Genomic DNA, 15,941 nt, shown 5'->3' with positions numbered 1-15,941 from the left:
TTTAAATTACTTTGCTGTATTTACTCTAAACCTATTTTGCCGCTGCCCCTCACAGGTGCTAAATAGACTATCCTCCCAGCATTTAGCTTCATTTTTTTTTTAATGAAGTTAAAACAACATATTTAGCTGACCGGTGATCAAGCCTAAGCTAGTGAGAAGGTCAAGATTCTTTCTTTTTAAAAGAAAAACAACAATCTTTCAGTTCATTTCAGTTTGGTCGGGGCCAATGATTCACTTCCCAAGGTAGGTGTCAACTCTGGACACACCTGTCAACTCCCAGAGAACAAATACTTCAAAGGATAAAAAGACAAAAACGATCTGTCAGGGTCAGTGTTTCCATTTCGTACAGTAAGCAGTTGTCTACCATGGCAACCACACTGTAAATAATACTTAGCAGTACAAATGTGTGCTGCAGGGAATGTAAATTTATTTTAAAAGGTAGGTCCATTAAGGTGAAGGTGCTTATTTGCAGTGGTTAAAGCACGCTGAAGCAGTGAATTCATACTGAGAGAGCAAAACTACAGGAATGACAAAACAGATACTTGTAACATCGCAAGTGAACATTAAACAGCAAAGAAAGCATGTCACCACACATCCAGTATACTAGATATACATCTGAACAGGAATACTCCAGGAGAGAAGCTCTAATCAAGTTCAAAATAACAGCAACACAAAGGGGTTCATTCCTGTAATAAAAAAAAACATAGAATCGCATCCGAATCTGAAGAAAAAACATGGGAATCAAATGGAAATCACCGGTGTGAAGATCAAGATACAAGTCACTGTTGTAACACCTGGGAAACGAGGTGTAAGCACACAGTTGTGAGGAATAATGCTTCACATTTTTTCCCAGGGAAAATGTAAGGTGTGCTTGATTGTGGTTATACATGAATCAGTACGAAGGAGTCAGACTAAAAAGCATGTGAAATGCTAGCTTTCCCTTTTTTTTTGCTCTTTTAGTGAATGGAAGAATTTGCCTCTATGGATATTCTAACTGTTGATTGCTGTAGGGACAAGGACAAGCTTCAGCCTTATTTACAGAGAGCTTATAAACTAGTTTTGCATGGTTTTGCTGAGTGGACGTCAACAAAAGGAAACAATACGAAGTACGGAATATAACAAGCACTATTCAGAATGATATGATGAAATTACTAATGCTTTAAAAACAATCTGTCCCAAGAAGAATTTACTTATTTTTTCTAATTATAGGTTTTTTATTTTAAAATTAATAACTGCTATCACTTTTTTTCTTTCTAGATGCTTCATGCAACTGGTCTGTTGCATGAAATGCATCAAACGTGTGACGTGCTGCAGCAGTTACACACTAATGACATACACTAAAATGTATTCTGATAGTAGCATGCAAACCAGCCATTAGCAGCTATAAGCAAATTTGTAGTAGCAAAAAGGGGTTTATTTCCCCCCCGTTAAACTTCCATAATTATGCTTCAGCTCCTGTCAATATGAAAAGAATTACTGTAATGATTATTCTGCTCATTACTGAAGCATAAAGTTCCTCAAGGACTATGAAATGATTTTATAGTCCTTCACATCTGTGAAGGTTCCCAGTCATCCAGGTCATCGTAGTCTAAGGAGTTCGGAAAGAAAAGCGTCTGGACTTCTTTAAGTTTCCTTGAAGATTTTTCACCTCATCCGAGAAGCTTCTTCAGTTCTAAGAACAATTGGTGGAGTCCCAGATTTTAAGCCAGGCTTAAAAAACATCTTCAGGGAAATCTAAAGAAGTCCAGACGCTTTTCTTTCCAAGCTCATTAGACTTTGTCACATGCCATTTTTTTTCCTGCTCCTATATCCGCAACATGTTGAAGTTGTAACCCTTAAAATCAGTTTAGTTTAAACCAGCTGCTGTGTTTTGTCTATATTTGCTGTTTTTCCACTCTTTCTGAGTCAGTTTGAAATCTCATGCTGACATATCAGTGCATGTCAGCTTGCATGGTTATTATTATACATCATTTTTTCTGTGTAGCTAACCAAAACCCTCTTTCAAACCCGGCTCATGCTGAATCACACGGCCACATGTGCAGCAGTTACAAATCAGATCAACAGAGGCCCTGCTGTGAGTCATCGCATGATCTCAGGTCCACCGAGACCCCCTTTTGAAATTGGTGATCTCGACTCCCCACACAAGTTCCCAAAAACAGCTAAATGGGGCAGTTTGAAGCGGTGACATGCATGAGTGTGACATATTTCTAAAATTATGCTCTCACTCTGTCTGCCTCAGACAAGAGTCTGCTAACACACTTGTAACAGGATCAAATGAGTGTAGAGGATTTGGCTTAGGTGTATTTTGCTGAGTCAAACGTAAGCACGCCCTGTAACAGTGAGCAGATGAAGTCACTGGGCAAAAGTCTGATCGATAGAAAGTTGACTTGCTGAACCAGCCACCCTCTGTACTCCATGAGGAGTTTATTAAAAGCTGACAAATTAGCTACAAAGTCGTAAAATGTGAAGGGTAAGATGGGAACTCCCCACTGACTACACCAATGTCACTGACTAACACTTTTAAGAGGAAACTAGATTTGCTTCTTCTGCACTGGTTTTTATATTGTTTTGTCTGTTGTTATATTATACATATCAGTATATAAATCTCTCTCTCTGGCCAGAGCTTTATATTATATTAACGGTATTATGACTTTATTGCTACCAATGGTTTCACATTTAAGTGTTTGGGTTGCTGCTAATGTTTACCTTACATGCTGTATTAACTTCATGGATTTGAATAACATATAAAACAGTAATCAAGCCATGGTTGTGCTAAGTAAATACAACTAACTGCTTATTTACAGTAAGTCCAACTGAAGAATTAACCATAAATTCCCATGAAGAATTAAGAGAAGATTTTTTTATCTACAAAAGTGGATCTTTTTTGTTAAAAAAAAGCAAAAATGCAAGTGTAAACGAGACTGTAGGAGATCTTTGCAGCTGGTGATGTACATGGCTCACGGTACTCCGTTGTGATTTATGAACAACATGAACTAAATATCCCCCTAGCTTAGGTGAAGGATGTGTTCCTGTATAATTTATCATGGCTCCAGTGATACAAACCTGTGGGATTTTCTCTTTAAGCCTCAGGTGATTTTAAGAACGTGATGACATTTGAAGTGGAGGTGATTTATGGTAGTGAAATTGAGGTTGCAGCGTGACAAAAAAGCCTTTTTGACATTTAGTAGATCTTGTCTCAGTGTACAGTAAGCTGTGAACTGAATTATTAATGCCTGCCAAAAGACAGGTTTTGTGAGCTTAAATCTGACTCTTAAGTTAAGAAACTTTGGCTCCCTTTTTTTAATATAGATTTTGCGCTTACTTGGTTTTTTGTGCCTTATTCAAATTCCTTAACAATTTCACATAAAACACACTAAACGAGGCATTAAATCTAACTGCTTAGTTTTTCTTAGATCTGTCAAAATTGATATTTGATCATGTATTAACCCACTTTAGCTTTCATTTAGTATTTTACAACTCTGCTGCTTTAACTGTGACGACTACCAGATGATCTGCTTTCCCACTCAGTGTTTCCATGACCAGCACTGTTCATTCAACGCACACATCAAACAGCCACCCCTGAATAAGCACCACTTAAAAATGAATTCCATCAGCCTTACCGTGACATCGTGTATTTCAAGCTAGAGTTTTGGGTATGTCCAGAAAAAGTAGAGGAGAATACCTGGAGAGCTTGGAAACTTAGCACTACTAACATGGTCATGACAGGAGATAAAGAGAGCCAGCACTACAAAAAGTCAAACGACTCTTTTCCAGGGGAATACCAGCAAGTTCATTTTTTAACATGTTCAAAAATCCCAAATTTTCTGAGTAAATTACTTCAGTGGTGATTCGGCCTGACTCACGGTTTCCAGTGAAAGGTGCTGGTGACACCACTCAAAGGGATTAACGTGAAAAAACTGGGAACACTTGGGAGAGTGAAACAAGCTTCTGAGGAAAGATAAGAGATGTTGTTAGGCGTCGGTTTAAAGAGTTTACACAGACTGCGGTTGTTTTTGGTGTTGTAGACTTGCAGCGACCTTTCGTCTGCACATCTAATTGATTTCTAATGAAAACTCTGTGATGTGCATGTGCAGGGAAAGTTATCGAGAATCGGGCTGTGTTTAACTATACCAGTGGATTTAGCAGGAAACACCCGGGAAATTCTTTTGCCTCCCTAGAAGCACATCAGACAATAGCCAGTTCAGCATGCCTTGCCCCCATCAAAGTTTGGCTTCACCTTATAGAATCCAATGCATGTCCTATCAAGTTCAGTAATCCAAATCTCTTACTATCTGTCATCTCACCCACATTCTTACCCTTCTTCCCCCCCCACAACCAGTGTCTCGCCAGTGTGTGCCTTGCACTAGATTTTATGCCTTACAACATGCAACCAGGTGAGTCTCCAGGCTATGCAGGGTTTGCGCTTCCTTTTCAATTTGGGTTCACACTGGCATTCAGGAACAAACTGCTGTTAAAAAAAATAACAATGAAATGTTGACATTTAGCAAATCCTACATTAAATTAGATTTCTTTATGAATAAACCTATTTATTTCTTTTCTTTTTCAGTAGCAGAAGTAATCAGTTACATAGACCAGCCTTCATGTTCACGTTCATAAATGGATGGATGAGTAACATATTTTTTTTCACAATAACTACTTGAGATATTTAAAAGGGGAAATTTGTAGATTTCGTGCAGGAGGCGGTTGTGTCCGTTTTACCTGAGAAATTCTTTATGTTTCCTAAAAGGCGGATTGTAATAACAACAACACTCGTTTAATCCACCAGAGAGAATGGGAAAAAAAAACAGAGGTCAGAGGAACAGGTTTGAGTTTTATTGTATCCCTCTCTAGTTATAATGAACTGGGGGAAAACCAAACAAAGTAAATATAGAAGTTCGTGGAAAACTGAGGCACGTTTCTATAGAAAGCCAAGCACTTTGTAGTTCGGTAGAAATCTTAATAGCTGGAGGACAATTTTAAGTGGGTGGAACACATCGAAGTGATGATTGCGTAACTTTCGCTCTTAGTCACAGTGAAGTGTCAGTGTTTGAACAGAAGAGGGCGCCCTGTATCCACAGTTTACCCAGACAAACAGAAGGCACAATGTGAAGCAAAGAGAATCAGTGCCCTTACTTATATTAGACTATGCTTAAGGCCACTAATAAAAACTGCTATCAGTATTGATGATCTCAAACAACAATATAAAATGTATGTTTCATTGAGGCTGAAAGGGGGGCCAGCTTATCTCAGCATGATAGCAGTATAGGGTCTATTGTATTCATACAGAGCCAAATTAATTCCAAATTAAAACTAATTACTCAGCTCCTCCCGAGGAAGTGGAAGTTGCAGCATGCAATGGAGAAATCAAATAAATCTGAAGGATGACAGACAGTGGGGTGTATCCTTTTACCAGCTACAGAAAGTGTTCAGTAGAACATCAAAGAGCATTAAGGCAGTACAGAAAACTGTATAGACAGGCCATTGCCACTCCCAGGGCATTAAAGACTGGCGCACTTTGACGTAGGTGATGTGACTCAGTCTTTGTAGCAAAAGTGAGAGGATGTCACTCCCAGTTTGTAGCATACTTCTTCTGCATGGATGTGTCCAAAGAAAGGGTAGTGGTGTGGGGCGGCCTGCATGAGAGCACGGATAGCGTCTCTGTTGAAATGCACTCATTGTCTTTACTTTACTGGTCAAGGTTAGTTATGTATTATTTTGCAGATAATATATTTTGTTGTATTATTTCAGATAACATTAACCATCAGCATGTACCTAATTAAAATAATCTCCAGCTACACTAACATTTTATATATATATATGAACTGTTAGTGTAGCTGAGCACAATGCTATTAATAAAGTAGGGTTATGACTTTTACACAGGTAAAACGTTTTTTTCATGATCAAATACAAATCTTGATTTCGCACATCTCTGCTGCGGTGCACCATTTAAAAAATTAATAAATAGACACACCCCTGTTGTTCAGGGTGCTAGGCAACCTAGCCACAGGGTAGCATTGTGATTTTTCTACATGCACAGTTGTAAATGGAGAAAGATAAAAGTGAAATCAGGAGATGAAATCACAACACTCCCAAAGCGGACTCCTGGTTGAGTTTTTTTCCACCTTGTCTGTCTCTGGGATCAGAACACTTTGTTAAAGACCTGGAGTGCACTCTGACGCACAGTTATACGTGACTTAATGACACTATTTTATGCTGGTACGTGAATGTACTGAACAATACATTTCTGCTTAAAAATGCTTGAAAAGTAGGCTACACCTCTTTATCACACCCTCAAATCCATAAAAGTAGAATCAGTGTTTCAGATAAGAGAGAACCTCTTTTATTTAAACGTCTGTCCCTGAGGTTACTCGCTCCACCTGCCAAAGTATCTTTGGGGAAGATATTGAACTCTGAGACGCTCTCTGATGCGTTCACTGGAGTGTCAGTGCGTATGATTGTCAGACAGAAAAGCAGACAAGCCCAGAAAAAAGTACTTTTGTGAATGTGTGTCAATGAGTCAGCGAGGCACATTGTATAAAGTGATTTGAGTGCTTGAGTAGAGTAAAAAAAAAGCTCTATGTAAGAACCTGTCCATTTATGATTTATCATCCAACGTCTTGGGTCTGCCACTATCTTTGCTATTTAAGTATGTGGTGCTTTAATCAACACAACATTGTAACTCCACAAATTACCAGGCGTGGGTAGTAATGGAAAAACTTTAATCACCTTTAATCAGCTCAGACTGCATGTCAGTGTGTTTACATTACAGTGTCATTGTCAATGAGTGCTTAATAGCAGTCCTATTACGTCTTTAAAATATGGATAGAGACAGTCTGGCATCACTGCCAAGAAAGTCTATTTTGTAGTGGCATGCATCTCGACTTACCACTTTTCATGCAAAGTGGAGCATTTGCCTAAGAAGCCTTGCATGCCAGGACTGCTTTTCCAGAGTCAGCAGAACTGGTTATCAAGAGTTTCACAATTGTAAAATTGGCACCGTAAAAGTCCAGAGTTTGAAACGTTACATGACTTTAATTCTCTAATGTGGAACCTAAATTTCCCATGATTCAATATAGTTTACTTCATTAGATAAGTTGATGTAATGGCAAAAAAAAAAAAAAGAGTATTATTTTTAAAACAACAAAAAAAAAAAGACATCAAACACACCATTGCATATTTGAAGCATCTTTATTTGTTTTTATTATATACTTTGTGTTTTTACATAAAGAGACATATTTCTTTTACACATATAGTTTATATGGTTAATTTGTATCTGTATATATGTACACCTTAAATAAATCTTACATTAACACCAAGAAAATAAAACATTTACAGTGCAAGAATGTTCATTAGTGGTCAACTTTCATGGTCGCTTACCCTGGTAAACCACAATCACTTCCAAGCTCATCTGCTAAGTCGCTTCTATGGTTTTTTTCTTCTTTTTTTGGTTTATTTTTTCTTGTTCTTCTCTCCATTCATGCTCTCAGTCAAAAAAGAAAAAGCCATATAAAATTTGGAAATTTGCTGACTTGATGGGAGGGGCTTTGGAGGAATGGAACAAATGAAATGACCAGAGTATGCACATGTACCACATGACCAACCAAACTCAAATTACCTGTAAACATGTTGAGGATAGTTGAGACATTTTAGGAAATTTGATGTTTGCTTTGTTGCTTGTAGTTAGACAAGAAGAAACAGCCACATGTAACTAAGTTGCCTTAGTTTTAGTCTTTTTTACATGTTTTTGTGGAGATTAAACAGATGAGAAAACATGTTACGAAACACTTGGAGAAACTGCAGCGTGATTCGCTGAAAGCTGCTGCAGCTCTTGAAACGCAGAAGCTGATTGCTTATAAACTAGCCCTGTAATGCCAGGTGTATCCTATTTGATACATGAGTTTTTATGAGTTTTTGAGACTTCTACATCATCAGTGTGAACTTTATTCCTCTGAAAAACGTACAAATTGCACAACTATGCCAGATGTAGCAAAAAAAATACCATGCAAATTAAAACTCATATATGCAAACTGATATTTTTAATTTATTATTTTCTTCATTTTCAGAAGGTTCAATAAGCACTCCAGCATCAAAAAGGCAGAATTTTCTGGAATTTATTTAATGGTTCAGGCTTTACGGGGCTAGTTTGACCTTTTTAAAAAGTCTAAACTGTGTTTCTATTCATAAGCAATAAAAGTAATTAGGATGAAGTAATTTTCTTGTCTTGCCTTCTGTTTTTCTTATTCGGCCTGAGCTGAATTAGGTCAAGCCAGACAACGAGTTGTAGCAGTTAGAGATAATTTGCTCACACCCACAAACCTTTGATACCTAATTATCAGAAAAAAAATGATATGATGACATGATATCTCTATCCAAGGTTGTCCAAACACTTGAATACACAGTGGAATTTGTAGAATAGAGTCACATTTCAATAACACAAATGGGTGAGGCCTATATATAAATCTTTCAGCAATCACACTTATTAGCAAAGTGTTGGATTTTTTAAATTTTTTTACCTGCTCTGGCCGTCTTCTCATCTACCTCTCCGCAAGAAGCTAAATCTCCCACAATGTCAAACTATTCTTTTAAAGAAACGGTGGTTGAAGAAACTTGAGGTGTGATCACATTAACCCGAGTGTGTGGGAGCTCTGAGGAAAGGGTTTTAATGGCGAATGTGCGCAGGATAATTTCAGAAAGTACATGAGTCATCGCAGAGGCCATAAACCGACTGTTTGAATGCGGCTGCTAGAAATGCTCAAAGAAATGTAACATGTGAGAACGCGCCAAGCACAGCAGTTTACCTGTCTGAATGGGCATTAGAGTTTTGTTTGCCCTGTGCATCTGTAACCTTAAACGGCAGCATCACTCACGTCTACATTTGTTGAATCAGAGGAGGCAATGTGGTATTTAAAGCCCTCGTTTTCTGAACTGAAGAGACACGTTTGTAATCTGATGTTGAGTAGCCTTAAAATGAATTCTTATGTTGTTTCTGTAATATTATGATAATAAAGGGCCGCCAGCTTTTTCCATCCACTATTGCAAAGAAATAAATACCTATTAAAAAATCAAACACGTTCGTTATTTACAAAGTAAAACCAATGAGTTCCTAGTGTTCTTCTCTGAATGGGGGCATAAAAGTGAACGTCTATTCTAAGCTCAGCTGTACAGTCAGTGGGTAACCAGCCCAAACACCTCGCATGCATTTCCCTGCACACATTCAGAGAATCTATTTACTACTATTTTACAGTTAACTCCTACTAAGCTGCTGTACAGAGGCTGTGTTGAGGTAAAGCAGGTGTTCCTGGCCAGCTCTAACAGGAAGGGGTTCGTTTTAGGAGAAACGGTCGCCCACTTTATGATGTGGGGCTTTTTTTTTTTTTGTATGTTTTTTATTTCTGGACAGGACAGCGAGGGAGGGCAGGGCACTGACGCATGATGGAGGGGTGTCTTTCAACACGACACACGCTATATTGCTGTTGAGTCGATGATTTCCACATTCTATGCTTAAAGAGAGTTCGTGATTATGATTTATTTTCCCAGTATAAAACACAGATTGGGGTATATATTTATATATATTTTTTTGCAGTTAGTTGCAAAACACGGGTAGTATGACCTCTATGAATCGTCATCGTGTCATGACTTTAAATGCAGATTGCACACATGCACACAAAAGCACCTTTGATTAGAAAAGAAATTGCACAAGTTTGATAGATATCGTCGACCGTACAATGTTGACATTTTCTACATAGAGACTGAGCACTCGTTTGCATTAAGAAGTTATGAAGCATGTCTGGAAAGTATACATTTCGGTATACAACTTCTTAAATGTTGATTGGTATAATTCACCTCCCAGTGGCTTTTTTTGTTTCCTTTTTTTTCCCTACATGCAGTTGACTCCTTAAAACTTCTACCCCAGGAGCTTAACTAGCCGGTGATTTGAGCCCAGTTCTACTGTGAACAAAGCACTACACACTGACTAATCTAAATCAATCATGACGCTTTAACACAGTAAAGTTATTTTCAAATGTATTATCTTGACATTGACTTTGTTTATGGATCTTTAATGAGCCTAAGTATTCATGCTTTTGTTTTCACCCCCCTAACCAGTACAAGATATTGAAGGCTAGCATATAGCTCAAGAGGCTAAACTTCATTTAGGCTTTTCTTTTGTTTGTTCTTGCCTTTGTCCATCGGTGCACGTGAAATGGAAATTTCTGTACAATCGTAATGTTTGCTCAATGGGTGAAGGAAAAAAGGAGCAGATTGTCATGCTACAGTTTATCTAATGCTACTTCTAATATTTAGTGAAAATGAATGAAAAAGGAGAATTTAAAAGAAAAAAGGACTCCTCTGCGGAAACATTCAGTGGTGAAAAACGACATCCTGACAGGGGGCGAGGAGAAGCTTCGACTCTGACTGAGCACAGACAAGTTTGCGAGAAAGAAATAAGAAAATAGAAGTTCATCTGTCCTTCGCCGCGTTCCTTGCCGCTCAGGCGCGAAGCTCAAAAGAGAGTCGTCCCCATCGACCGTTAAACAACATGTTTCGAAGAACGCATTCATCCGCACGCTGCGCCGTTTCTCTCATTCATTAGTTCATCCAGATCCCGATTCACTCGCGACGTCTCAGTCAGTTCAACCAGTATGTGCTTTCAAATGTGATCGCAAATTTGAGCTCAGCCATATTTGTTGTTAAGAGTTTTAAACAGTGCATCTCATGTTTGTTTGTTCCCCCCCGAAGGTCACAGGAGGTCATTCTTCTCAACCTACCTTCATTTCTCGTCTAGTGAAACTAATGGCATGCATAATACTTCTATATTTGGCATAAACCCATAACCCACCCACCCAAACCCTCGACCCTCCTCACCTGCCAGTGAAAATAACAACATATTTAAAATCCACTCTTGTTAAACCTATGTTAAACCAGCCAAGCCGTAGTCTTGTCCCTTAATGGTTTAAGCGCTCCCCACCACCACCTGCTCACTGAAAATAAAGGGAGATCCCACAGTTTTCATTCATCTCTTGTACAGTTCTTCTTTTTTTTCTTTTGTTCCTGGTGTAAAGGATCGCAAAGGGTCAGATGAGACAGACAGCAGACAAATAGGATGGTTACAGTGGTGAGGGTGACGGAGGGGATGTAGGTCCCTGAAAGGTCCTTAAATAGTCACCGGGCAGCTAATGACCTTGTTCTCTAGCATGACACTGACCACCAGGAAGACGAAGTATAACATGAACATGATGAAGCCGAGCAGCTTGCTCATGCGCCACTTGCAGGCGGCGATGGAGATGATGACGAAGAGGAGCATGAGGAAGAGGAGCACGATTGCACAGAAGAGGCCGTTGGAGCTGACTTGCACCGGTCTCAGGCCTTTGAATAGGGACCACAGGAGCCAGGGGAGCGGCAGTCTGCAAGTACACAAGCACACGATATGTTACAGGCTGCTGAGAGCCGATAACAGCATGAAGATACATATCTATGTCCTGGCTAAACTGACCCTTTAAATGATATATGCCTGTTTATAATTTAGTCTTTTTTAGTCAAAGCTGCTTAACAGATATGCACGTGGTTGCCACATCTAACGCGGTACATTTGCTTTACTATCTTGTTTCTATTAGAAGACATGATACAGGTTTAGCCACGAAACTGAACCTAATCTTGTGTAAAGACTTTGGAAATCAAAATTGCGCTGCAAAAATGCCATTACAGCCTGAAAGCCATCCTACTCCGGCCCATAGAGCCAGTAATAGTTTACTTATGATGCTACAGTAATTCCAGGCTTTGAGAGGACCCTAGTCATCGTCAGAGTAAAAACTACTGCTTTCTCTGTGCTTCTCCTAAACATCACATACGGATCCATACCCAGATCATGTTCGGATAACATACCCAACAGTAATGTCAAAGATGTTGGAGCCTACAGAGCTGGATACAGCCATATCACCCAGCCCCTTGCGTGCCACAATAACACTGGTGATGAGGTCAGGGATAGAGGTTCCAGCTGCTAATATAGTCAGTCCCATAATCTCCTCTGTAATCCCAATGGTCTCTCCAACCTGCAAAAAAGAAAAAAAAAAGAAAGCTAAGCTTTAGGGTAAATAAAAACTAATCTTTGTTCTAGCTATTTTTAATTTCCTTGTGCTTAGAAGCTGAAGGAGGTGATAAAAGTATCTCTGACAATCTTTGTTTTAAACAAGACAGCTGTAATTATGCGTGAGTGGATGGGAATGGGGGGTTGTTATAAATGTCAAGAACGAGAAATGAAGGAAAATATATTTTGCAAGGATTATTCTTATATCATTAGGCTTTTGGGCTGCTGTTATGATCACATAGCATCAGTTCTTTTTACAGAGTCTTGTGTACCTGATGGGCCCACCACACCATTAGGTAGGAGAATCCTGCAATCCAGCAGATGGCACCCAGGAATGTAATGGGGAAGAACTTCTTTGATGACTGGAAAATAAAAAAGAAGGATTGAGCAGCACACTTACACACAGACACACGCACACGGCATTCTTGTTCAGGAGAATTTAGTCGCATACCGTTTTCCTGACGTCAGGCAGCGTTAGCCACAGGGGAAGGACAATAGGTATGATCAGGAGGTAGGTGAAGCGCTTGCGGCTAGATTCAGGCCAGGACAGGCTCAGAGGCTGGTCCTCTTCTTCTTCATCCTCAGCCTGAGAGCAGAAAAAAGGGAAGGAGATACTGGTCAAAAACATGCGATTTTGCCTACATTTTGGAATTTATCATTTTGAAAACAATATCAGGTGAACAAGAGGGAATAACTGAAAAAAAACAAACATTGGAAGTGTCCCTTTTAGCTTCATATACTCACTACCATCAGAGGCAGGGATCGGTTTGACAACACCACTGTTATGAAGGAATTCAGAAGTCAGCAGAGATTAATTGCAGGAACTGGATGTGTGCTACCATGACTTTAAAGGGGACCCATTCTGCTTATTTCCATGTCTCTCTTTTCATTTTGGGAATTTACCAGGGTAGTTTTGCATGATTCATAGCTGAAAATAATATGTCTTATACTGGACCATGTTGCAACCACATCGGATGATCCTCTGTCTGAAACAAGCAGTGTGATCTCCCGGAAAGCCCACTTTCTTTTTCTTCTGATTGGCTGCCCCTCATAAACCTGCTTCGTTTGAAACAGAGCAACACTCAGAGATTTGATTCATAATATAAAGTAGAAAACAGTCTGAAGAGTGGGCACTTGGCCTCATTATTTGAAACTTTGGCCATTGCAATTGTAAAAGTATGACATAGATTTAAAAAACACATAACAGGTCTACTTTAAGAGAGAGGTGGCTGTGATTTCTGAGTCTCAGCAGTCATCGGGGGCTCATCACTGCTGACTGGTGATGCTGGCTGCATCAGCAGATCCTTAGGGTCTGACTGGACGTGCTGCTGGAATGCCAAGTGAGACAAAGGTTGACGGCACCCTGCGATTCGCATGAAATCAGATTCCAGGAAAGATGACTAAATCATCATTTTATCTACCTTCTTACAGGCTGTCACTTAAACATCCAGGTAATAGTTAAATAGTACAACAACTAAGCTTTTTCTATTCGGAAAGATCCCGAGGTCCCTTAGCAACTAATTATAGAAGATGATAAGGAACCAAGGGGACTTGCAGAGAACAAGTCCATGCACGCAGGCCAGACTAGAACATGTGAGTGATCTAAAATTTATCCCCTGCCCTTTTGAGAATAAATAGGTATGAAAACATGAAGTGAAGGGGTGCAGAAGATACACTGGGCAGAAAAACATAAAGTAAAACAGATGCTGATAACAGATGTGATACGCTGGATAGTAATTTTCTCAAGGAAATCATTTCAGGCCTTAATAAATTCAATCAGATCAGCTAAACAAGGCCACAGTGAAGCAGAAATCTTTAAAGATGGTTGCTGCACGAATCATGAATCATATGGAGCTTATCCTGCTGTGACAGCGACTGCTGTTGAGTATTGCCTGGTAACCTTGGTAATCAGAGCAGCCAAACAAAAGGGCTTGCATCACTTATGTTCAGCATTCTGATTTCTCCTCCTCTCCATATCCAGATGGCTGCATTGTTGTCTTTTAAAAGCTCTAAAAAGCAAAACAAAAACAAAAACCCGAAGCTTTGCAAAGATCAATTCTGGACCAAATCCACGGCTTTTAAAAGATGCAAAGATTGTTATTTTGGCTCACTGTAGAATCCAAAAACGCAGCAAAAGCTTCTTCTTATGTTCAATCACAATATTGACAGTCCACTCCACACGGTTTTGCTCTGCAGCTCTTTCATGGGCATGTTGACTGCATGCAGACTACTGTTTCTGGATGACACTGCTCACCATGAATCCAGCATTTGACTATTTATGATTTGCTTTAGTTGCTTTCTATGCTAAAGTACCCCATTGAGCTGGTGCTCCCTGGTCTAACTTGGTTCCTAAATGCCAGCCCCTTGGGGGCCTTTCCTGCCCTGTGGTGGCTCAGTTGGTAACACTGCCAACTCTGTGCTTAAAGGCACTGACTTTTATCAGACACCACAGAGCTGCGAGGGGAGGCGTGACATTTGCTATTTTTTTTCCCTTTCTTCCTGGAGGGAAGCATTTGCTCTGGTACCCGGTGTGAGGCAACAAAGCTACAATAGTTGAAATGGTCGAAAGAGTGCAGAACAGCTGCAGCAAGGCTGCCAATGCAAATGGTGCGTTTGCATTAGTTTAAGAAAGAAATCACTGCTGATCTGACAGGTTCGCCTCCATGAGGCATCTCCAGTTAATATATAATGCAAGTATAATAATGGAAAAAACACAGAGGAACTTGGTCTTCAAGTAAAATAATAGCTCAGCCACAGAGTCGACAGATTATTGTTATTTTCATCAGCAGTGAATTCTGTGAGCACACCTCTCTGGGCTTTCTATATGCATGCACAGAAAGCCAGAGCAGGGATCGGTGCCAATAGATACGACATCCATCACATCACACACAGTATTAAAAAGAGTAGCTGGGGTGAAGACGGGTTGCAAAGCAGCTTGCAACTGCAACTGCAGGCAGGCTAAGGCAGCCTGAACTGCACGCCATATAGGTTATTGGGGTGTTTACGTGGATATCAGCTTCGCCGTGGGTATGGGTCGATGTTGAAATCAGCTGATCTGTGGTGAAATGTCTAAATTTGTTGTTTTGGTTTGGGTTTTTGTTTCAAAGTGTTCCTCTTGCATTATTTTCTTGATCCAACTTTTAGTACCAAGGAATTGACAAAATGCAGCCATCTGTTTAAAACTAAGATGCTATGTGTAATTCACAAAGAAATCCTCCAACACACACTGTGATTTGAAACTTCACCCATTTCCATTCACTATTTGCCTATCTGACAGCAGTGTCTCATTCTTCACATGAAACATTCATCTTCATAGATGCCGTAACAGCTGCAATGGCATGAATATTATTTTTGTCCCCCACACGCACACACACAGGCTCCATCTGGATATAAAATTCTCATCCTATTTAGGAAAAGAAAAAGCAAGCAAATCTTCAAACTGAATGATACTTCCACCCAACACAATGGTTTTTTTCACATCGCTTTAGTTGTGATAGAAGAGGTAGGATGAGTCATGAGATCCCGTGGTTATGATTTTCTTTAGTTTTCCCGAATGTTATTTAAAGAATTGATTACAGGAGCTTTATAAATATTCAAAATGTATGCTACTGAAAGCAGAAAAATCTAGAATATGTTGTTGCAGATAGACAATTGAGTCAGACATAGCTTTAATGTCATCATCAAAATTAGAACCAGATGCAGATTTTAAAATGAAAAATCTGCTGCTCGGAGAAAAATTACAGCACATGACTACTTTTCTTCTTTCCTGCTTCTCAGGGGGTTTAGACAGTAAGTCGTGCAAAACTCTGCTGCAAATTTTAATTTGACCTTAACTATCTCCTTATTCCCCGGTCTTGGT

The 15,941-nt window shown here is 39.5% G+C and overlaps 1 protein-coding gene across 2 annotated transcripts in view; it reads right to left on the bottom strand.

Moving 5' to 3' along the window:
- Positions 1-10,866: 10,866 nt before the first annotated feature.
- LOC116332915 (sodium/potassium/calcium exchanger 2) overlaps positions 10,867-15,941 on the bottom strand; it is a 44,419-nt gene continuing 39,344 nt past the window's right edge. For both annotated transcript variants that reach the window (XM_031756011.2, XM_039607896.1), the window contains 4 exons: positions 12,534-12,668; positions 12,355-12,444; positions 11,881-12,047; positions 10,867-11,402 (listed from right to left, as the gene is read on the bottom strand). In XM_031756011.2, the coding sequence (XP_031611871.1) occupies positions 11,153-11,402; positions 11,881-12,047; positions 12,355-12,444; positions 12,534-12,668 (642 nt within the window). In that variant the 3' untranslated portion in view covers positions 10,867-11,152. The remainder of the gene's footprint in view (positions 11,403-11,880; positions 12,048-12,354; positions 12,445-12,533; positions 12,669-15,941) is intronic.

Source organism: Oreochromis aureus, linkage group 3 (genome assembly GCF_013358895.1).
Source record: "Oreochromis aureus strain Israel breed Guangdong linkage group 3, ZZ_aureus, whole genome shotgun sequence".
NCBI lineage: Eukaryota > Metazoa > Chordata > Actinopteri > Cichliformes > Cichlidae > Oreochromis > Oreochromis aureus.
Note: the sequence above shows the minus strand (reverse complement) of the source record. Positions and strands in the feature narration are given on the sequence as shown.